This window comes from Haematobia irritans, chromosome 2, assembly GCF_050003625.1.
Source record: "Haematobia irritans isolate KBUSLIRL chromosome 2, ASM5000362v1, whole genome shotgun sequence".
Taxonomy (NCBI): Eukaryota; Metazoa; Arthropoda; class Insecta; order Diptera; family Muscidae; genus Haematobia; species Haematobia irritans.
In genome coordinates this window covers 99,980,813-100,006,636 of record NC_134398.1, presented here as the reverse complement: position 1 = coordinate 100,006,636, position 25,824 = coordinate 99,980,813, and the positions used below count along the sequence as shown (strand labels likewise).

General features: G+C 31.9%; 1 protein-coding gene across 8 annotated transcripts in view; it reads right to left on the bottom strand.

Moving 5' to 3' along the window:
- Positions 1-9,211: 9,211 nt before the first annotated feature.
- Positions 9,212-25,824, bottom strand: part of TTLL4A (Tubulin tyrosine ligase-like 4A) — a 673,269-nt gene continuing 656,656 nt past the window's right edge. For 3 of the 8 annotated variants that reach the window (XR_012719464.1, XR_012719467.1, XR_012719468.1), the window contains 2 exons: positions 9,677-9,864; positions 9,212-9,603 (listed from right to left, as the gene is read on the bottom strand). Coding sequence is in view for 3 of the 8 variants with exons in the window: in XM_075295709.1 (XP_075151824.1) it covers positions 9,727-9,864 (138 nt within the window). In the remaining 5 variants the exon portion in view is untranslated. Of the gene's footprint in view, positions 9,604-9,670; positions 9,865-25,142; positions 25,435-25,824 lie in introns of those variants that run through there. The other 5 variants (XR_012719466.1, XM_075295711.1, XR_012719465.1 and 2 more) reach the window with 4 other exon arrangements.

Sequence of the window (25,824 nt, the reverse complement as noted above, 5' to 3'; positions counted from 1 at the left end):
CCTTAAAAATTTGCCTTTAATTTAATAGTGAATTGGTAAGGATTCTTTAACTTTCTTTTAACCCTGGACAGTCATCCTTATTTTTTGTACATTAACGTCATCCTTCGTCATTTGGACTACGGCTCATTTCAAGACGCTATAATTATCATCGTGAGCGAAAAAGTGAACCAAACATGAATTTATTTTCTTATTCGATATAAAAGAAAAATTCATAAAACGGTCGAATTAGTATAACTTAAATTTACCATTTCCCAATAGACTAAAATGCATTTTAAATCGAAAATGAAATTACGTGTCGTCATTTTGATGAATGATGATTGTCTAGGGTTAACCAGAATATTTGGTTTTTTTATGCATATTATTATTTTTTCATTAGATTTTTTGGAAACCTATTTAATAATTTTATTTAATGTAAAAAATAAATATTTAATTTCAGAGTAACCCAAATAAATTTGGACAACTTTTTATATTTCCCCTCAGCGTACAATTTAATAGAGAATTGGTAAGTTTTATATTAAAACATTGGCTTTCTTTCAACTAGAATATTTATTTTATTATAGCCTTCACATTTTATTATAGCCTTCTGCATCCATCAAATTGTCTGTTGTGGTACACTGAAAAAACAGTCTACCCTTTTCCATTGCAAAATGAACTAAACTGTAGTATTATTGACCATGATTTAGCCCTTAAGATTTTTTTCAACTTGTTTAGTTTATAATTCTCTTAAATTGTAGTTCATCATCAACATTGTAGTTTAGTTCATTTTTACAACACCATAAGATTTATATACCCCTACCAAGTTAAAAAGTCAGAAATATTTTGGTTTACTTGCTTATTTTGTGAGAACCCCGATAATAAAAATTGGTTAACAGTCTCTTTAAAATGTCGACGACTAAACTATTTTTAAATCAATCATTCCACAGTACAGAGAAATTAAATAATTAAAGGAACAACAAACCGTTTTACTATTATGAAAATTTTCATACATTAAAATTAAACTTTCTTTAAGCAAAAGTATTTTATTATAAAAACTTATGATGAAAGTTCTTAATACAATGTTTTTTGTGAATAAAACGTATGACCACGTGGAACAGAGATTAGTTCATTTGAACCCGCTGTTTGGACATTTTGACTTATCCTTTTTTTATTCATCGTGGGTAATTTTTTCACATACCTTGCTGGAAAAAAATGGAAACAATAATGAAAATTGTTAAAAATTAATACCATGTAATGAAATATAATTTTTAATTCTTCATTTTAGCTTGTAACTTACCATATTTGGGGGCATTTTATCAAATGGTGTAAGGAATTCAACTTTTCTTTGGAAAACGTATCTCATAAAATTTGTACCTGAAACAATTAGCATTCTATATAAACTCATAAAACTGTGTTGTTATCGATGTGAAGGATATAATAAAATAAATAATCTAGTTGAAAGAAAGCCAATATTTTAATATAAAACTTACCAATTCTATATTAAATTGTACGCTGAGGGTAAATATAAAAAGTTGTCAAAATTTATTTGGGTTACTCTGAAATTAAATATTTATTTTTTACATTAAATAAAATTATTAAATAGGTTTTCAAAAAATCTAATGAAAAAAATAATAATATGCATAAAAAACCAAATATTCTTGATAACCCTAGACACACTGAAAAAAATATTGTCGTGAGGTCAAAGATTTCATGTCTTTAAAATACGAATACAAATTTTGCTTAGCATAGAAGACGCATTTCTCTAAAAAAAAGTTATTTTCCTTGTCCAAAAGTCGATAAACTTTTCAATGAAGTCGTATTGTCCTTATAATTAAGTGATTTGACTTAAAAATGGGTATCTTAACATGAAAGAAAAAATGTATAGGCTAAGGTCAACTTGACTTTAATAATTCAGAAAAATTCTTTAAATTTAAGGAAATTGTTTTTAAATTTGTTGTCTTTTTGCATCTTGACTACAAAGCAAAAAATCGTTCAAATATAGGACATGTTTTTCAAAACTTTATTTTAAAGAAGTTTTTTACTTCAAACATAGCATAATTTCTACTGGAAGTAGAGTCCTAATTTGGAAAACAAAGTTGCCTTTAACTCCTTTTAAAAGGACTTTGATAGCATATGAAGAAAAAAAGCTTAGAAAGCGAAAAATTAAAATTTGCTTCCTAGAAGCAAGTACACAAAACCTAAATTTAAAAGAGAATTGTGTCTTAAAAGTATCCTTACTTGTATTCTCCGCTTCTTTGGCTCGGAATCAATACCAAATTTTTTAAAGTAAAGACAAAATCTTTGGAACCGAGTATGCTTTTTTTTCAGTGCAGTCATCATTCGTCAAAATGACGACACGTAATTTCATTTTCGATTTAAAATGCATTTTAGTCTATTGGGAAATGGTACATTTAAGTTATACTAATTCGACCGTTTTATCAATTTTTGTTTTATGCTACTTAAAACCAAATTGAATAAGAAAATAAATTCAAGTTTGGTTCACTTTTTCGCTCACGATGAAAATTATAGCGTCATGAAATCAGCCGTAGTCAAAATGACAAAGGATGACGTTAATGTACAAAAAATAAGGATGACTGTCCAGGGTTAAAAGAATGTTAAAGAATCCTTACCAATTCACTATTAAATTACAGGCAAAGGAGTACTAAAAATTTGTCCAAATTTTTAAGGGGTTAATCTAAAATTAAATATTTGTTTCTACATTAAAAATATTAGATTGGTTTCCAAAAAATTTGATTAAAGAAATACTAAAAAAGGTATTAAAACCTGTAATTTTGATGATAAAAATGTCATAAAAACGTAAATATTCTAGTTGAAAGAAAGCCAATTTTTAAAAGAAAACTTACCAATTCTCTATTTTTTAAATTTGTTCGAATCCATCTGAAGTTGCTCTGAAATAAAATATTGTTTTTACAACAAAGAAAAACATTAAACTGGTTTCCGAAAAAAATTAACAAATTATAATATACATAAAAAATATTCTTTTTAAAAGAAAGTCATATTAAAAAAATACTTACTAATTTATGAATAAACTATACGCTGAGATATAACAAAAATTTTCCAAATTCATCTGGAATTGAATATTATTATTTTACATAGAATAATAAAAATTTCAATACACTTTCAATTTCAACATAGTTTCGTAAATATTCTTAATAACTTTTTTCTAAACTACCGATAAAATATTAATAACTTTCATTTAAAAGGTTTAATAAACAAACACCAATATATGTCTCCAAAAATCCAAAATATTCCATGCCTTTATATTCCCTTGTTGCATACCTACTTAAAAGATGCAACAGCCCACGCCAACGCCAACTATACAACTGAAGCATGCCAAACAAAACCAAGCAAAGCCAAAACATTCCTACAACAACAAAAACACATGTGCCTTTATTGAAAACAACACCTCATCCAGCCAAATAAACCATCCGCGAATAACAAACACACACACACAAACCACTAAATGAACAAAAATAAAACCAACCCCACGCTCATGTATACACAACAAAACTCAAGTAACATCATCTTTACATTAATCATATTCCACTATGCCGATAAAGATCTCTGTACTATACATTAGTTCATCGCATCTGCTGACAATTTACTCTAAGAATAATATTCGTAAAGGCACGTTAGTTTAAGAACGATGAAACGTTTAACTTAAAATTTGCAAAATTTTCATGAAATGTTATCTACCATTTTTGACGAAAATGTTTATAAATTTAATTACATGTGAACTAAAAATATTTCATTAGGTAATTTTTTACCAACAATTATTAACTATAGGAATTGTCAGTAAGAAATTGCTATCCACTTTAAAGTTAATTTTTCGTAAAAAAATATTTTCTCATACAAAAAAATCTTATAGTAAATGGCACTTATTATTTAGAAAATACTTTACATTTCACAAGTAGTTTTATAGCATGACAAACGAATTTTTAACTACCAGTTAAGAAATTTTTTAAGGAAATTTCCATCGTATTTTGTAGGCCATGAACTAAACGATTGCTACTTAGAATTTGTAAAATTTCCTTTCGAGTAATTAATTTTCGTTAAAGATACGAAAAATGAACTAAAATTCTGGAAAATTCTTGTAATAAATTATTGTAAAAATCTTCTTAAATTTACGAGACACTTTTTTTCTGTGCGTGTACATTGTTTGTGTACATTGTTTGTGTAAATTTTTTGTATTATAGAAAAAAGTGCTAAGAACTAAAAAAACTCGTGCAAGTAAGAAAGATGTGAGGGGAAAATGCAATTAGCCAGAAAAGATAGTTTTTTCTTTATGAAATTTTTCTTACATCCCGGTAAAGAATAAACGTTTATCACAAAAAGTTATACTTTTCTTCCAAATAAACTTCCTTACAGCGAAAAGCAAATGAGAAACGATCTGTGTTTGTCTAAAATTTGTGAGGAGAGAATTATTTTTTTGCGTGTACGGTGATGTGATAGTTAATACCATAATAATACCTGATGTAAATGATTTGATACAAAGTGGTATCAAATTTCAAAGTTCCAGAATTTCAAAGTTCCATTTCATCCTCATCGCTACCACAGACTCGTAAATGTCACCACAACCATCGCGAACTGTGATGGGGGAAGCATATCAAAAGGTACAAAATGTACATGAAAGTATTTTGCCATCACTACTGTTAGAAGAGCCATTTTATTTTTTGTGAAACACCAAGCGCATATAAGGTATATGGTGAACAATTTTCGACTTTCCAAATAGAATAAAGTGATCGTTTTTCAAATATTTTTCCAGGCACGCTGTCTCCATCGAAAATAAACAAACTGGCTGATAGACGCTGCAATATGTAACTTGCTACTTAAAACTCAACATCATTCTTTTATTAATGCAAAAAATTATGTTAAATGTGATGAGATAAACCGAAAAATGTTATATTTATAAGAAATTATAAATGTTTAATCAAATCAATAAACCTCTACACAATCGTGTTTTACATTATGTGAACATATTATATGTTTGGAAGCATTTTGAGCCCAAAAATATTATATGCTTGGAAGAATTTTCCCCAAAGAAGATTGTGCTCATTCCCTCACATAATTTTCACTTCCACAATTTTTTTAGTTCTTCGCACCTTTTTGTGTAATACAAATAATGTTGAAGAAATTATTAAATTTTTTAAATTTTACCGAGGACCATACAGTTTGTAAGCCGACACACTATCCACTGGGCTACGTAGCTGTTATAGTCACCTACACGCTCACAAAAAATCGCTTCTGTAACATATACTCCCAAATATATTTTGCTTCAAGCATATACATTTTTGGGTATTGCCCAAACATTTATATGTTTGATCTCTTCCAATATATAATATGTTTGAAAGCATATTGGTCTAAACAATATATGTTTGGGTAGTCTAAGTTCCAAACATTTTGTATTTTTGCATCCAAATTCAATAATGTTGTCTTCCAAAAAACAATATGTTATTATGTGAACATATAATATGTTTGGAAGCATTTTGCACCCAAAAATATTATATGCTTAAAAAAAAATCTCCCAAACAATATTGTGCTCAAAATTTTATTTATTTATTTATATATTTACAATCATAATGAATTATGAAAATAAACAGGTAATATAGGTGCTAACAACATAGGTTTTCGACCTGAATGCTCAAAATTTTGTTTCTGCCCAATTGTATATTCCCCCACATCTTTCTCACTTCCACGAGATTTTTTGGTTCTTAGCACCTTTTTCTGTAATACAAACATTGTAGAAGAAATTATTCAATTGTATGATTTTTTTTTATTTTAATTTTACCTTTTGCCGGACGGGGATTCGAACAGCGGACCACACAGTTTGTAAGGATCAAAGAAGTAGCTGATCAATTGCCCAAGGAAAAATGTTAATTTTGTAATAACAAGCAACAACCACCAACTTAATTCAATATCGCTCCCTGTTAAATAGCGCTTCAAGCTACTAAACACATATATGTTTATAGGCTATTTCTAAATTAATATATGTTTGCATCCAAGCATATTATATTTACAAACATTTTATGTCCCAAACATAATATGTTCTAACATATTAACATATATGTCCCAAACATGTTATGCTAGTTTATGAACATTATATGCTTGCACTCAAAAATATTGTGTTTAAAAATTTGTGTTCCAAACATATAATGTTTATAGCCAAACATATGAAAAACAGTCTTTTTCATCCGTGTATAGACAATTATTATAGCATAGTTTGCAGCGCCCACGAGTCCATGCAAAAATAACATTATTTAACAGAAACATACATTTGTTGGCCACGTGGAGCAGTGGTTATCATGTCTGCCTTGCAGTCAAAGGGTCGTGGGTTCAATCCCTGCACCAACCGAACACCATTTTTTTTTAATTTACACATTTGTACTTAATTTCATTTTTACCTTTAAGGCCGGTATTATGTTTTCAATTGTTTTAGCTGCATAACTCGAACTTAATGTCCGCTTTTCCACTTGAAGGTGTCTGTCAACTCCTCTTGTTCTATTCTCTTGGTTCCGAATGTCTATTCTCTTTACTCCGAATACTCATTCCAATATTCAAATTAAATAATATTTAGACTTAAGCATATTAAATTTCTGGCCTTATCATAAAACAGTTTTCCGAAACAACATACAAGCGGTTTCACAGAAATTGCTCCTTTTTGATTCTCTCGCTGTGGTATGTTGATATCTTTCGTCAACCCTCCCGGTTTCCATCTCTATTTCTTTATCTATACTCTCTCTCTCTCTCTCTGTCGCTCTCTGAATAAAATATCACAACATATATATGTCTACTCGAAATTTGTAAATTTATATATGTTTACATCCACACATATTATTTTTATGAAACATTCACTTCCCAAACATAATATATTCTAACATATTAACACATGTGACCCAAACATTTAGTGTTAGTTTAGGAACATTAAATGTTTGCACTTAAATATATTGTGTTTAAAAATTGTGCCCGAAACACATTTTGTTTATATCGGAACATATGAAAAACATATTTTTCTAACAGTGTTAAAATGCACTTGTTCTGATAGTTTGCAGGGGTTCTTATTGGCGTCCTTCGAAATTGATCTAAATAGGCACCTAATAATTGCACTGTTGAGAAACTTTTTCGTAGTAACGTGGCGTGGTACAACTTCTCAATAGTGACGGCGCTTTTCCGACGAGTTTTTGATGTCGTATATGATTGTTTTCGACGTAGTGGGGATTCTCAGAAGCGCCCCCAAATTAAAAAAATGTTGGCAGGGATATTGGCTTTTTTCTACCATTGTTGTCCCTATTTTCCGCACTCCGTAAAAACAAACTTATTAGAAACGGATTAGAGAGTTTGTTGTTCCTTCTAGAAGGAAATTAAATGGTTTTATTTGTGGCAACTTTAATGCCCGGTCGAAATCTTTTGGCGACCACTGTGATTATGTGCATGGTATCAAGATCAATAGTTTCTTTGATAATTTGGAATTAAATTCAAAGATACATCATATTAAAAATGTCTTCAATAGTGAATTAAAATCAGCAAGATATAAAATAAGTGCAGGTTGAACGAACAAACAGATAATCTCTTTTGTCTCAAAATAGATGCTCAAACAATATAAACGTGGAATTACTTCGTGAAGCCATTAAACATTTTCAAAACTCGGAAAAATTTACAAAATAAAAAACCATCTAAATGCTATTTAATCGAAATGCAAAATCACTTTTCCGCTTCGTTCGCGCATGCAAAAACTCTATAAATTCCACCTTTGCATCAAAATGGTGTTAAGATAACAGCGAAAACCCCAAATATCAAATTCCAAATAATATCCTGTAAATTCGGCCACTTTTGTCCCTTTCACATTGGAGTAGCTTCTCCTCATACTAAAATGTAAGAAAACTCCCCGCTGCTGCTGACATAGATGACATACGAAATGCTTCATTCTTTATCAATGAAATAAACAAAATCTATTGCCACATTTCGGACTGACACAAAATTAAAATTGAGCCAATTAACATATTAATTGAATTCGTTTACAAATTCAATTAAGTGTTTAAGTGAAAAATTTCAGTGATATTCTTTTGAGTGTAGAGTGTAGAAGATGGGAAATTGATTGGTGATAACATCAAACCATTAACGACGCTACACGGTTGAAAAAGACTGTTTTTCATATGTTTGGCTATAAACATTATATGTTTGGAGCACAAATTTTTAAACACAATATTTTTGAGTGCAAGCATATAATGTTCATAAACTAGCATAACATGTTTGGGACATATATGTTAATATGTTAGAACATATTATGTTTGGGACATAAAATGTTTGTAAATATAATATGCTTGGATGCAAACATATATTAATTTAGAAATAGCCTATAAACATATATGTGTTTAGTAGCTTGGAGCGCTATTTAACCTGGAGCGATATTGAATTAAGTTGGTGGTTGTTGCTTGTTATTACAAAATTAACATTTTATTTTTTTATTTTTCCTTGGGCAATTGATCAGCTACTTCTTGGATCCTTACAAACTGTGTGGTCCGCTGTTCGAATCCCCGGCCGGCAAAAGGTAAAATTAAAATAAAAAAATCATAAAATTGAATAATTTCTTCTACAATGTTTGTATTACAGAAAAAGGTGCTAAGAACTAAAAAATCTCGTGGAAGTGAGAAAGATGTGGGAGAATATACAATTAGGCAGAAACAAAATTTTGAGCATTCAGGTCGAAAACCTATGTTGTTAGCACCTATATTACCTGTTTATTTTCATAATTCATTATGATTGTAAATATATAAATAAATAAATAAAATTTTGAGCACAATATTGTTTGGGAGAATTTTTTTAAGCATATAATATTTTTGGGTGCAAAATGCTTCCAAACATATTATATGTCCACATAATAACATATTGTTTTTTGGAAGACAACATTATTGAATTTGGATGCAAAAATACAAAATGTATGGAACTTAGACTACCCAAACATATATTGTTTAGACCAATATGCTTTCAAACATATTATATATTGGAAGAGATCAAACGTGTAGGTCCCTACTTGTCGTTGACGCGTTTGTTTCGACACATTAACCCTAGACAGTCATCCTTCGTCTAAATGACGACACGTTTCGATAATTTTTGATCTAAATCGATTGTGAAATGATAAATTTAAGTTATACTAATTCAACAATTTTGTTTTATACTAACATAATTAAAAACAAATTGAATAAGAAAATGAATTAAATTTTTGTTCTCATTCTCGGACATAGCGTCTGCTTTATTGTATTCCACGTTTGTTCAAATCGGGGTTAAGTAGCGAAGGCGGATTTTGTACTAAAGACATTTTGTATTAGATAGAATAACATTCCCGAGAATGTATTAGATGGAATAACATTCCCGGTTTGGATGTTGGAATTAAGGCATCGCTATATGATCTATAATGTATGTATTATAAATATACATACATGTTTATTTATTTGTAGAGATAATGAAATTGCTCTTAAAAATACGTAGGGATGTTGGGACATGAGCATTTTTTTAAGATACTCGACGGCACATTTGCAGCAGCCACATGGTTGTGTGTATAATTTTATACTTACTCCAACAACAGTCTTGCCATTATGAACACATTTAAAACTAGAAAACAAAAAAACTTATAAGAATTTGTATCAAGCAATGTACATTTTTTAATTGTATTACTCCATTATACCTTTAAGCTTTGCTATTTCATATTCTCTGGTCGTTCTGCTTTTTACCCCTTCATCTTTTAGTAGTCATATTCTCGCTGTGACGACATCGTAGTGCTTGTCTGTGGCATTTCTTTAGACTGGTTGCACGTTGACCAAATGTGGTCGGTCGTGTTACCCTCATAATCGCATGAGTCCTATATATAATTGTCTTTATTAGTATTTGGTAATATGAGAGTAGTTCAGAGAGGAAAAGGAGACAGGGTGGGAGGATGAGAGGATAATGGTAGATATGGTTTTGGAAAAAATATAATGAAAATATTAAATAAGAAAAATCTAGAAAATATTAAAAAATTAAAATTAACAACAATATATACTTAATCAGGAACAATATTTTAAATCATAAATAACAAAATAATACTTCGATGAGAATCATATACGATTCCGGGACACACACCCTCAAAAAAATCGCTTCTCTAACATATGTTCCAAACATATTTTGCCGGAAGCACATATATTATTGGATACTGCCAAAACATTAATATGTTTGTTTTATGTGAACATATTATACGTTTGGAAGCATTTTCAGCCCAAAAATATTATACGCTTGGAAGAATTTTCCCCAAAGAAGATTGTGCTCATTCCCTCACATAATTTTTACTTCCACGAAATTTTTTAGTTCTTGGCACCTTTTTCTGTAATACAAATAATGTTGAAATTATTCAATTTTATATATTTTTTTAATTTTACCTTTCGCCTGGACGGAGATTCGAACCGAGGACCTTATAGTTTGTAAGGCAACACACTATCCACTGGGCTACGTAGCTGTTATAGTCACCAGTAGACAATTATCGTTATAAGTTACATTTATATAGCATAGTTTGCAGCGCCCACGAGCCCATGCAAACATAACATTATTTAACAAACACATATATTTGTTGGCCATGTGGAGCAGTGGTTAGAATGTCTGCCTTGCATGCCAAGGGTCGTGGGTTCAATCCCTGCTCCGACCGAACAACATTTTTGGTTTTGTATTTACACATTTATATTTATACTATATTACATGTTTATAATGAAACTTCGAAATGTGGGTTATTAAAGATTTACAGTCAGAAAAGAACAGTGCGTGATATAAACGAAATGGACTGAGCTTTTGGATAAAATTTAATTTTTTATTGCAAAAATAACAATTTTATAACAAAAAACTGTTTTTGGTATAAAAGTTTGAAATTTTGGAAAGAATTCAAAAACTCTAACAAAAGAAGAACGTGGAGTCGAGTATAAACATACATAAATAATTTTATAATGTACACATAAATTTATTTAGGCGTGAACATTTGTTTACTACACGGACGAAAAAGACTGTTTTTCATATGTTTGGGTATAAACATTATATGTTTGGAACTCCAATTTTTAAACACAATATTTTTGAGTGCAAACATATAATGTTCGCATAATATGTTCGGGACACATATGTTAATATGTTAGAACATATTATGTTTGGGACATAAAATGTTTGTAAATATAATATGCTTGGATGCAAACATATATTAATTTAGAAATAGCTAATAAACATATATGTGTTTACAAAGAGAGACAAAGTGTATGCTGGAAGTAAAATAATGAAAGTAACCAATTGGCGCATTACAAATATATATACACAAAGAAAATTTCATTAAATATAGGAAAAATACTATGTGTGAATATAAACAAGTATAAATTTACATATTATGAGTAAAAATATATATGTTGTGATCTAAGACTTCGCCAAAAATTGTATATACTTAAGTAAAATATTAAAATGAGTATTCGGAGGGAAAATTCATTCGGAACCATGATAAAATATATTTGAAAAAAAGAGCATGAGTTTTGTTTATCATTTTCGCATTACGGGCACAATTTTTTTGTTTCGTCAAAACAAATCGGAACGTAGGACGAGTAAGTCAAAATATTCAAACAAAGGTAATTAAAGGGATCTTCATAAAAACTAACGAAAGCGTACTATACACTGAACAAAAAGCATGTCCGGTTCCAAAGATTGTGTCTCCACTTTAACAATTTTGATATTGATTCCGAACTAAAGAAGCGGAGAATACAAGTAAGGATGCTTTTAAGACACAATTCTCTTTTAAATGGGGTTTTGTGTACTTGACTCTACGAAACACATTTCAATTTTTCGCTTTTTCAGCTTTTTTCATATGCTATAAAATGTCCGTTAAAAACAAGACTTCCAGTAGAAATTATGCTATGTTTCAAGTAAAAAATGTCTTTAAAATAAAGTATTGAAAAACATATCCTATTTATGAATGATTTTTGCCTTGTAGTCAAGATGCAAAAATGCAACAAATTTAAAGACAGTTTCATTAATTTTAAAGAATTTTTCTGAATTATTAAAGTCAAGTTGACCTTAGTCCAAGATTTGTTCTTTCATGTTATGATACCCATTTTTAAGTCAAATCACTTAATTATAATGACAACACGACTTCATTGAAAGTATCGACCTTTGAAGATCTATATTAGTTCCTCTGTATTAATGAGTAGTCCAAGAGGAGTTGACGGATTTTTTCGAAAATAAAAGTGGGCATTGAGTTCGAGTTTTGCCGCTAAAATTATTTCTCATTTTAGCGGCAAAACCAGAATAACATTACAACTTTTTCCGGTAAATTGTATTATAACATGGTGGGGAAAGATCCAAAGCAACAATTCAATAAGTTTATTTTCTTTAAAAGAAATTATTAAAGAAAAGTAAAAGGGTAAACATGGCCATTTTAACGTGATAATGCCAATTTATACCGGCCTTAAGAAATAAATTAAGTACAAAATTATTCGTTAATAAAAATTCATATTTATTTGTATTTCTAAATTAATGGTGTTACATGCTAGCAAACAATTGTTCACACCAAAATAAATTTATGTGCTGTTGTAAAATTACTGTTTAGAATTTAAATATAATGTGTTTTTGAATGGTTATCGTTAACCTTAGGATTCGATGGAAAAATATTTTTATATACTCGACTTCACGTTCTTCTTTTGTAAGAGTTTTTGAATTTCTTCGAAAATTTTAAACTTGTATACAAAAACCTTTATTTGTTACACAATTTTTATTGTTGCAATAAAAAAATAATATTTGATTTGAACTCAGTCCATTTCGTTTATATCAAGCACTTTTCTTTTCTGACTTTAAGTCTTTTATAAAACACACTTTACAATTTCGTAGTAAAAATTTAATATAATAGTATGTAATGCTGAACACCTTTTCGGGAACTTCCGAACGTATCTGGAATATATGTTAAAAAATATATTACAAAAAAAAAATGGTGTTGGTCGAAGCAGGGATCGAACCCAGGTCCCCTGTCACGCAAGGCGGACGACCAACCACTGCTCCACGCTGCCAACAAATGTATGTTTAACAATGTTATGTTGTTAAACAATGTTATGTTTGCATCGGCTCGTGGGCGCCGCAAGCTATGCTATATAAATATAACTTATAACGATAATTATCTCTTGATGACCATAACAGCTACGTAGGCCAGTGGTTAGTGTGCTGGCTTACAAACTGTGTGGTCCGCTGTTCGAATCCCCGTCCGGCAAAAGGTAAAATTAAAAAAAATTATAAAATATAATAATTTCTTCTAAAATGTTTGTATTACAGAAAAAGGTGCTAAAAACTCGTGGAAGTGAGAAAAATATGAGGGAATATATACAATTAGGCAGAAAAAAAAATTTGAGCACAATCTTCTTTGGGAGAAAATTCTTCTAAGCATATAATATTTTTGGGTTCAAAATGTTTCCAAACATATTATATGTTCACATAAGAACATACAGATTTTTGGAAGACAACATTATTGAATTTGGATGGAAAAATACAAAATGTTTGGAACATAGACTACCCAAACATATTATATTGTTTAGACCAATATGCTGTCAAACATATTGTATATTGGAAGAAATCAAACATATAAATGTTTGGGCAATACCCAAAAATTTATATGCTTGAAGCAAAATATGTTTGGGAGTATATGTTACAGAAGCGATTTTTTTTGAGGGTGTAGCATTTAACACCATTGCATTTAAAACTTATCGTGTTGTGTACTTAATTTCAATTTTATCTTTAAGGCCGGTATTAAGTTGGCATTATCGCTCTAAAATGACGATGTGTTGCCTTTTAATTTTCTTTAATAATTCATTTTAAAGAAAATAAACTTTTTCAATTGCTTTAGCTGCAAAACTCGAACTTAATGCCCGCTTTTTTATTTGAAGGTGTCCGTCAACTCCTCTTGGACTACTTATTAATAAAGAGGAACTAAACTTTGTCTTTATACATTTTACTGTTTAATTTTTCACTATTTCTTCCTTTTTTCATTTTACTGTCCTACCTCTAAAAAGAATATAGTGCCCTTTCGTTATTTTTATGAAGATCCCTTTGTAATTTTTGTGCCCATAATGTCAAAATGATAAACAAAACACATGTCCACACATACATAAAATGCTACTCTCAAGTAGAGGTGTGCACGTGAGTAATAGTTTACTCACGCTCACGCACTCTCACGACTGAAAAATCATACTCACGTACGCTCACGCACGATATTTTTGGTAGGACTCACGCTCACGCACGCTCACGAAAAGAAAATGTGTACTCACGCACACTCACGCACGAAAACATCGTGACTCACGAAAAATACGTGACTCACGAAAAATACGTGACTCACGAAAAATATCGTGACTCACGAATAATTTTATGATTAATTTACTTTACCGAAGTGTCTGAAAACATGAGCATTATTAAAATCGTGAGTGTTATTATTATTATTGTAATTGAATTTAACTCTTAAGCGTTTTATGTTGGAGAGCAGGAATATTTTCGTGAGTGTAATTCTTTACTCACGCACACTCACGAATATATTATTTTCGTGACTCACGCTCACGCACGACATTTTGGTTTGTTAATCACGCTCACGCACACTCACGCTGTTGTCATGAGCGTGACTCACGACTCACGCACGAATCACGAAAATGTTCGAGAGTCACGACAATTTCGTGTCACGTGCACACCTCTACTCTCAAGTCGAAAACACACGCTGTTTTTTTTCACATGTCTATTCTCTTGGTTCCGAATGTCTATTCTCTTTACTCCGCATACTCATTCTAATATTCAAATTAAATAATATTTAGACTTAAGCATATCAAATGTTTGGCCTTATCATAAAACAGTTTTCCGAAACAACATACACAAATAGCTCTCTTTTGATTCTCGCCGTGTTATGTTGATATCTTCCGTTAACCCTTCCGGTTTCCATCTCTATTTCTTGCTCTATACTCTCTCTCTGAATAAAATAAAATGCACAAGTATATACGGCCATAAGTTCGGCCAGGCCGAAGCTTATATACCCTCCACCATGGATTGCGTAGAAACTTCTACTAAAGACGGTCATCCACAATTAAATTACTTGGGTTGCGGTACACTTGCCGATGGCAATGTATCTTAAAACTTCCTAACACTGTCTTCTAAATTGCAAGGTAGTCCATACGGGATATATATTAAACTAAAAAAGGCCGATTAAATACGTATATAATTAAGTTTGAAAAAAATGTCTATAGAAATAAAATTTTGACAAAAGTTTCTATAGAAATAAAATTTTGACAAAAGTTTCTATAGAAATAAACTTTTGACAAAATTTTCTATAGAAATAAAATTTTGACAAAATTTTCAAAAAATTAAAATATTGACAACATACTCTATAGAACCAAAATTTTGACAACATTTTCTATAGAAATAAAATTTGACAAAATTTTCTATAGGAATAAAATGTTGACAAAATTTTCGATAGAACAAAATTTTCTATAGAAATAAAATTTTGATAGATTATTTTTGGCTCGAGTGGCAACCATGATATATGAATCGATATGGACCAATTTTTGTGTGATTGGGGATCGGCTATATGTAACTATAAACCAATATGGACCAATTTTGGCATGGTCGTTAGGGACCATATATTAACACCACGTATCAAATTTCAACCGGATTGGATGAATTTTGCTTTTCCAAAAGCACCGGAGGTCAAATCTGGGGATCGGTTTATATAGGGGCTATATATAATTATGGACCGATATGGACCAATTCGTGCATGGTTGTTAGAGACCATATACTTACACCACGTACCAAATTTCAACGGGATCGGATGAATTTTGATCCTCCAAGAGGTTCCGGAGGTCAAGTCTGGGGATCGACTTATATGGGGGCTATATATAATTATGGACCGATATGGACCAATTTGTGCATGGTTGTTAGATACCATATACTTACACCACGTACCAAATTTCAACGGGATCGGATGAATTTTGATCCTCCAAGAGGTTCCGGAGGTCAAATCTAGGGATCGACTTATATGGGGGCTATATATAATTATGGACCGATGTGGACCAATTTTTGCATGGTTGTTAGAGACCATATAAAGGGTGATTCTTTTGAGGTTAGGACTTTCATGCATTAGTATTTGACAGATCACGTGGGATTTCAGACATGGTGTCAAAGAGAAAGATGCTCAGTATGCTTTGACATTTCATCATGAATAGACTTACTAACGAGCCACAACGTCGAATTTTCAGTGAATGGGCCCTAGAAAAGTTGGCAGAAAATCCGCTTTTTTATCGACAAATTTTGTTCAGCGATGAGGCTCATTTCTGGTTGAATGGCTACGTAAATAAGCAAAATTGCCGCATTTGGAGTGAAGAGCAACCAGAAGCCGTTCAAGAACTGCCCATGCATCCCGAAAAATGCACTGTTTGGTGTGGTTTGTACGCTGGTGGAATCATTGGACCGTATTTTTTCAAAGATGCTGTTGGACGCAACGTTACGGTGAATGGCGATCGCTATCGTTCGATGCTAACAAACTTTTTGTTGCCAAAAATGGAAGAACTGAACTTGGTTGACATGTGGTTTCAACAAGATGGCGCTACATGCCACACAGCTCGCGATTCTATGGCCATTTTGAGGGAAAACTTCGGAGAACAATTCATCTCAAGAAATGGACCGGTAAGTTGGCCACCAAGATCATGCGATTTGACGCCTTTAGACTATTTTTTGTGGGGCTACGTCAAGTCTAAAGTCTACAGAAATAAGCCAGCAACTATTCCAGCTTTGGAAGACAACATTTCCGAAGAAATTCGGGCTATTCCGGCCGAAATGCTCGAAAAAGTTGCCCAAAATTGGACTTTCCGAATGGACCACCTAAGACGCAGCCGCGGTCAACATTTAAATGAAATTATCTTCAAAAAGTAAATGTCATGGACCAATCTAACGTTTCAAATAAAGAACCGATGAGATTTTGCAAATTTTAGGCGTTTTTTTTAAAAAAAAGTTATCAAGCTCTTAACAAATCACCCTTTACTTACACCATGTACCAAATTTCAGCCTGATCGGATGAAATTTGCTTCTCTTAGATGCTCCGCAAGCGAAATCGGGGGATCGGTTTATATGGGGGATATATATAATTATGGACCGATGTGGACCAACTTTTGCATGGTTGTTAGAGACCATATACTAACACCTTGTACCAAATTTCAGCCAGATCGGATGAAATTTGCTGCTCTTAGAGGGTCTGCAAACCAAATTTGGGGGTCCGTTTATATGGGGGCTAGACGTAAAAGTGGACCGATATGGCCCATTTGCAATACCATCCGACCTACATCAATAACAACTACTTGTGCCAAGTTTCAAGTCGATAGCTTGTTTCGTTCGGAAGTTAGCGTGATTTCAACAGACGGACGGACGGACGGACATGCTCAGATCGACTCAGAATTTCACCACGACCCAGAATATATATACTTTATGGGGTCTTAGACCAATATTTCGATGTGTTACAAACGGAATGACAAAGTTAATATACCTCCATCCTATGGTGGAGGGTATGATAAAATATCACAACATATACATGTTTACTTGAAATTTGTAAATTTATATATGTTTACATTCACACATATTATTTTTGTGAAACATTCATGCCCCAAACATAATATATTCTAACATATTAATATATGTGTCCCAAACATTTAGTGTTAGTTTAGGAACATTACATGTTTGCACATAAATATATTATGTTTAAAAATTGTGCCCGAAACACATTTTGTTTATATTGGAATATATGAAACATATTTTTCTAATAGTGCATACGCGTAGCAATACGCTAAGAATAGTTTCAAGAAGCAATTCACCTTTGACCAGATGCATTAGCATGTAGTTAGCTGTGTACACAAACAAATACTTATCACCCGCAACCAAAAACAAAATTGCTTATGTAACATATACTCCCAAACACATTCTGATTCAACCATATCTGTGGACTTATGACAAAACCCCATAAGTCGAGATAGGACAAAATTTATGTTGAGTGTAGTGTTTAAAGGGACATCTTTCTGTGTTTACAGTTTTTTTTTTATACCCTAAACCACATAGTGGTCAGGGTATAATAAGTTTGATCGGCCAAAAAATGTGCCTACCAGAAATATTGATTTTCGACCCCATAAAATATATACCGATCGACTCAGAATCACCTCCTGAGTCGATCTAGCGCTTGGTGTCCGTCCGTCCGTCCGTCTGTCAATGTATTTGTTGTTCACAGGATTCCGGTCGCAATTATTAACCGATTTTGATGAAATTTGGTACAGAGAGTTTTTTGGGCACAAGGACGAACGCTATTGAATTTGGAAGAAATCGGATCAAATTTAGATATAGCTCCCATATATATGTATCGCCCGATTTCGACAAATGGGGTCACGTTGCGCTTGTTTTCAAACGGATCGTCACCAAATTTGGCAAGAGGTAATCTTTTCCATCGCCCTTCAAGTCTGCAAAATTTCATCCAAATCGGTTCAGATTTAGATATAGCTCTCATATATATGTATCGCCCGATTTTTCTAAATTTGGCCATAAAACCCTTATTTATGGACCGATCTTACTCAAATTTGGCTAAATGTAGTCTTCTATAGCACTAACTATATGTGCAAAAAATCATCGAAATCGGTTCAGATTTAGCTATAGCTCCCATATATATGTACCGCCCGATTTTTCTAAATTTGGCCATAAAACCCTTATTTATCAACCGATCTTACTCAAATTTGGCTAAATGTAGTCTTCTATAGCACTAACTATATGTGCAAAAAGTCATCGAAATCGGTTCAGATTTAGATATAGCTCCCATATATGTGTATAGCCCGATTTTCCCAAAATTGGCCATAGAACCCTTATTTATTAACCGATCTTACTCAAAGTTGGCTAGAGCCAGTCCTCTATAGTACTAACGGTATGTGCAAAATTTCATCGAAATCGGTTCAGATGTAGATATAGCTCCCATATATGTATCGCCCGATTTTGAAAAATTTTCCCCTAATAACCTTATGTTTGAACATATAGACCTCAGTTCTTAACTAATCTTACTCAAATTTTGCACAAGGTAACCTTTTGTGGTATTAATCAAACCCGCAAAATATTATGCAAATTGGTTCATATTTACATATAGCTTCCATATACATGCATCGCTCGATTTTCCCTAATTTGGCCATAGTACTTTTATTTATTAACCAATGTTACTCAAATTTCAAATTTTGATGTACTAGCCGATCGTATTTATTATCGTATTATCGATCGTATTATTACTTGTAGCTCCGACATACGAATATTGCTCGAGTTTTACAAAGTTGGATTTATCCCCCACACTAATTGATCGATTTTCTCTTTTTTAATAATGGACTCAATATTAGTGGCATACCGTAGGTGCAATATCAACTACAGCCAGTATTGCTAGAAGTAGGGGAAATTCCCTATATGTAGGTTTTTTCTAATATTTAGCGTAGAACGTAGGTCACAATGTAGGGACATTTTCACTCAACACAATTTGTAATAATGTTTACATTTTGGTCGCTCTAAAGGTGGAAATTAGAAGCCGCCATGGCTTGATCAACAACAGTTACACCTCGTGCCAAAAACATTCTAACAAAATTTGAAGTTTACCACAAATCTACCAAACAAATATTTTTATAGAAATTTTTGTCAAAACTTTATTCCTGTAGAAAATTTTATCAACATTTTCTTTCTATAGAAGATTTTGTCAAAATTGTATTTCTAAAGAATTTTTTTTTTCAAAATATTATTTCTATAAAATTTTTTCTCAAAATTTTATTTCTATGGAATTTTTTATCAAAATTTTATTTCTATATTATTTATTATCAAAATTTTATTTCTATAGAAAAATTTCTCCAAAAAATTGTTTATAGAAACTTTTTCCAAAATTTTATTTCTATAGAGATTTAACAAAAACAAATTACTATTTTTGGTAGAATTCTACCAACTGTGGCAACCGTGGTGGTAACACAAATTTATTTTCTAGGTTATATACGTTGCATTTTCATGTTTTAAGATTATAAAGTACTTACAACCATTTTGGTTTTGCAAAATTTGTTTAAATTTAACAAAAAAATTGTAGGGAAAATTGTTTGGGAATGTATGGGAAAGTAGGGAACTTTTTTGTCTTTGTAGGGTAAACCGAACATTTTCCCTGGCAACACTGACTATGAGCTATAGTCATATTGAGACAAAGCATCCATAAACATGTACCCCGTAATTTTCTTAAATATGCAACTGCGGTTTATCTCCCAGATCTATATCAATGTTACCCCACAAATGCTTATGATTACTAATTCAGTAAGGGTGGTTTAGGGTATGATATAGTCGGCCCCGCCCGACTTTAGACTTTCCTTACTTGTTTATATCTGCCCTAGTTCGGGAGATATACAATCGTGCAAAACAATGTAACTCGCGAATTTTTAGCTTTAGTTTTGACAAAACAACATAGCTCATCATATGTTGTAAAATAAAATCGAAATACTTGTATGATATTTTTAACAAACCAACACAAGTCCACATACACTGAAAAAAGTATTGTCGTGAGGTCAAAGATTTCATGTCTTTAAAATACGAATGCAAATTTTGCTTACCATAAAAGACGCATTTCTTTAGCATAAAGTTTTTTTCCTTGACCAAAAGTCGATAAACTTTTCAATGAAGTCGTATTGTCCTTATAATTAAGTGATTTGATTTAAAAATGGATATCATAACATGAAAGAAAAAATGTTTGGGCTACGGTCAACTTGACTTTAATAATTCAGAAAAAATCTTTACATTTAATGAAATTGGCATTAAATTTGTTGTCAAATCGGCAAATTGGCAAAAAATCGTTCAAATATAGGGCATGTTTTTCAACACTTTATTTTAAAGACGTTTTTTACTTGAAACACAGCATAATTTCTACTGGAAGTCGAGTCTTAATTTGGAAAATAAAGTTGTCGTTATTTCGTTTTTAAAGGACTTTGATAGCATATGAAGAAAAAAAGCTGAAAAAGCGAAAAATTAAAATTTGCTTCCTAGAAGCAAGTACACAAAACCCGAATTTAAAAGAGAATTGTGTCTTAAAAGTATCCTTACTTGTATTCTCCGCTTCTTTGGCTCGGAATCAATACAAAAATTTTTAAAGTAAAAACAAAATCTTTGGAACCGAGTATGCCTTTTTTCCAGTGTAAGGTTTCTGTAATTGACCTTTTTACAAAACAACACATTTAGATTCGCATTTTTAACTCCAGTTTTGTTGTTTTTTAGTCAGTATATCATCAGGATTCAATGCGACAAAACACAATAAATAAAATAGCATATGACAAAACAACATAAGTAAGTAATTGCTAATTTTCTCTGGATCGGGGAGTCTATCAAATGAATATTAAACATTTTCCAGATGTTTGCTACAGATGTTTTTGTGACTCCTTAAAGTGTATTTTCGCTCTCCTGTAAAATTGAGTTTTTTGATGTCATAAATCCACAGATATATATTTTCAGGATTTGTCCAAAGAAAATATTGTTTTGTATTGTTAAAACATATTATTGGTTACTTCCATTTTTTACATAAATATACTTGTGTTGGATTACAAATAAACAATGTTTATAATTTGTTTGAATGTAATACTCCAAATATGTATTTATAAACAAAATCTAGGAGTCAACAGTGTCATCAATTAGAGTTATAGCAAGCATGTTGGAATGATTACTAAGACGAGCTAAGTATCGCGAACTGCAACATCTTACTTCTTCGACCAACGATGGAAAACCAAGATCTCTACGTAGAGTGTTGTTGTTCACAAACCAGGGAGCATCGGTCATTAACCTAAAAGTGTTTGATTGAAATCGTTGCAGAATGCCGATGTTAGATTTACTCGTTGCGCCCCACACTTGGATGCCATAAAATTGGTGTTAGAATAGAGTTGTGCACGTGAGCGTGATTAAGAAACAAAAAGTCGTGCGTGAGCGTAAATTCGAAAATACATTTTTCGTGAGTGTGCGTAAGTAACGAATTTCGGAAAAATACGCTCACGAAAAAACCCCGCCCACGGACATAACATGAATTCATTTACAATTATAGTGACACCTGGGATGTTAAGAGTTTAATAACGCTTTCGATTTTAATCATGCTCATGTTTTCAAATACGTCCCTAAGGTAAATTAGTCATAAAATTATTCGTTAGTCACCACATTTTTCCTGAGATCACATTTTTCGTGAATCATGACATTTCGTGCGTGAGTACAAATTTTCTTTTAGTGAGTGTGCGTGAGTCATACCAAACAATATCGTGCGTGAGTAAGATTTTTCTGTCGTGAGTGTGCGTGAGCGTGAGTAAAATATAACTCACGTGCACACCTCTATTTTAGAATCCATATAGGTTTAGGATCAATATTGTTTTTAGAATTGCTTTATATAGCATTATTTTGTTTTCATTTGTTATTTTTGCCTAAAGGAAGCAGTTGTTTTTCAACTGCTTCCTTTTGGCAATGATATGATCTTTCCAATTAAGCTTTTTATCAAAGTGAAGACCCAAGTATTCGACGCCATTTGCTTTGGTAATAATGTTCCTGTTAAAAAATGTCTATATCATACAATCTAGGAGTAAATGTGGCATGAGTAAATATTTCGGCATTTAACATAATATACCACTTTAAACCAAAAAAATCGCTTCTGTAACATCCGAGCAAAATGTTGTTTTTGGATCCGGAAGTGGTGCCAAATTGACGCAGAAGCAATGCATTTAACATGGGCTTGTTATAGGATAGATGTCCACCATTTCATTGGTGGATTGAATTTGCATCACTTCTTAAGGTGTGAGGTGAATTCAGTGTTTTGGACTTAAATTAAGACTGTCATATTTTGTCAAATAAATAATTTTTAAAATTTTTTATAATTGTTAATGCATTATAACGCTTGTCTGGAACATTTGTCATCAAAGATTTTAAAAAATTCGCAATTTTTCTAGAAAGGATTTAACATTTTTCGGGTTAAATTTAAATAATTTGTACCATTTTATTAATTCTTAATATGTTTTTAACCTATTGAAACAAATACAAATAAATTTCCCATTAAAAATATGAAAAAGCGGGTTATAAAAAATTGACTCAAATGAACTTCATGTGCAGTTAAATTAAAGAACCTCTCTTAATATGTTTTTAACCTATTGAAACAAATACAAATAAATTTCCCATTAAAAATATGAAAAAGCGGGTTATAAAAAATTGACTCAAATGAACTTCATGTGCAGTTAAATTAAAGAACCTCTTTGGGAGAGAGCATTTTTGGAAGTTTTTTTAATGTTGTGCCTTGAGAAGAACTTCCAAATTTTTTTGCTGGGATATACTCACAAACACATTTTGCTTCTAGCATGTACATTTTTGGGTATTGTCCAAACATTTATATATTTGATTTCTTCCAATATATAATATGTTGGTCTAAACATCATATCATACGTTTGCGTAGTTCCAAACATTTTGCATTTTTCCATCCAAATTCAATAATGTTGTCTTAAAAAACTATCTGTTTTTGGAATTTGCGAAACATTATTATTGGATATTGGCGAAACATTATTATGTTCGTTTTATGTGAACATATAATATGTTTGGAAGCATTTGGAGCTCAACATTATTATATGTTTAGAAGAATTTTCTCCCAAAGAAGATTGTACTTTAATTTTTTCTGCCTAATTGCATATTCCCTCACATCTTTCTCACTTCCACGAGTGTTTTTAGTTCTTAGCACCTTTTTCTTTAATACAAAATATTGTAGAAAAAATTATTCAATTTTGTAAGCCAACACACTGGGCTACGTAGCAGTTATTGTTATCAATAGACAATTATAGTTATAAGTTATATTTATATAGCATAGTTTGCGGCGCCCACGAGCCGATGCAAACATAACATTGTTTAACAGAAACATACATTTGCTGGCCGCATGGAGCAATGGTTAGTATGTCCGCCTTGCATGCGGAGGGTCGTGGGTTCAATCCCTGCTTTGGCCGAACACAAAATTTTGTTTTACATTTATTTTTTCGAAATGGACTTAGCTTAGCTTTTGGATAAATTGGATAAATTTTGGATAAACTACTTTTTTGGAAGCTCTTTTTTACTTTTGGGATCAAAAAAAAACTTAAAAATAAAAAAAAAAAAACAAGTATATACGGCCATAAGTTCGGCCAGGCCGAATCTTATGTACCCTCCACCATGGTTTACATAGAAACTTCTACGAAAGACTGTCATCCACAAATTTCAACTCAAATGGTTGTTAAATATCATATACCAAATTTCAACCAGATCGGATGAATTTTGGTTCTCCAAAAGGCACCGGAGGTCAAATCTGGGGATCGGTTTATATGGGAGCTATATATAATTATGGACTGATATGAACCAATTTCTGCATGGTTGTTGGATACCCTATACTAACATCACGTACCAAATTTCAACCGAATGGGAAGAATTTTGCTCTTCCAAGGTGCTCCGGAGGTCAAATCTGGGGATCGGTTTATATGGGGCCTATATATAATTATGGACCGATATCGACCAATTTTTGCATGGGTGCTTGAGGCCATATATTAACATCACGTACCAAATTTCAACTGAATCAGATGAATTTTGGTCTTCCAAGAGGCTCCGGAGGTCAAATCTGGTGATCGGTTTATATGGGGCTATATATAATTATAGACCGATGTGGACCAATTTGTGCATGATTGTTAGAGACCATATACTATCACCATGTACCAAATTTCAGCCGGGTCGGATGAAACTTGCTTCTCTTAGAGGCTCCGCAAGCCAAATTTGGGGGGTCCGTTTATATGGGGGCTATACGTAAAAGTGGACCGATGTGGCCCATTTGCAATACCATCCGACCCACATCAATAACAACTACTTGTGCCAAGTTTCAAGTCGATAGCTTGTTTCGTTCGGAAGTTAGCGTGATTTCAACAGACGGCCGGACGGACGGACATGCTCAGATCGACTCAGAATTACACCACGACCCAGAATATATATACTCTATGGGGTCTTAGAGCAATATTTCGATGTGTTACAAACGGAATGACAAAGTTAATATACCCCCCATCCTATGGTAGAGGGTATAAAAACTAAAAAACTAATTTTCACTTTTTATTTTTATCAGTATTTTTTGTTACACTATTATTTCCTCATTATCTAATTTGTAAAAATTTAAAAACTCCTTCTCTTCCACCGGGGGATGAACCTGGGTCCGTTGGCACCATAACAGAACGCCTTAACACACTCAGCCAGAAACGCCATTGAACAACATCCCATTTTTTTTGCTGGGGGGATATCAGATTAAAAAAAAAAACAAAAATACAAAGCAGTGCAGAATAAATTAGACATTCAAATTTTGATCATTGAAAGTTGAATTATGAGGTAAGTTTTCTGCAAAAAAATGGAAGAAAGGAAAGAAATTGCCCTTTTAAAGATGTGGTGTAAAATTTAATAGTTGTAATGGAAATATTTATATTAATTTCTCATAACATGAAATCAATATGCATAAAAAGTAAAAACTATTTAATTAATTTTAAAATACTTCTTTTTGTGTAAATAAGTCAACTATATAATCAAAAAACGTAGTGGGAAAAGTGCATTATGTCGTCAAGGGCGAAATGCTAGAAATTGTCGTTAATATTGTCATCGACGAGCACATAGAAGAATCTGTCCCCTACTAAGTCACCAACGAAAATGTTTATGATTGTGTCTTCGACGAAACCGTGGAAGACTGTGTATCCCAGCTTATCATTAACGACAAATTAGATGAAACTGTAAGGG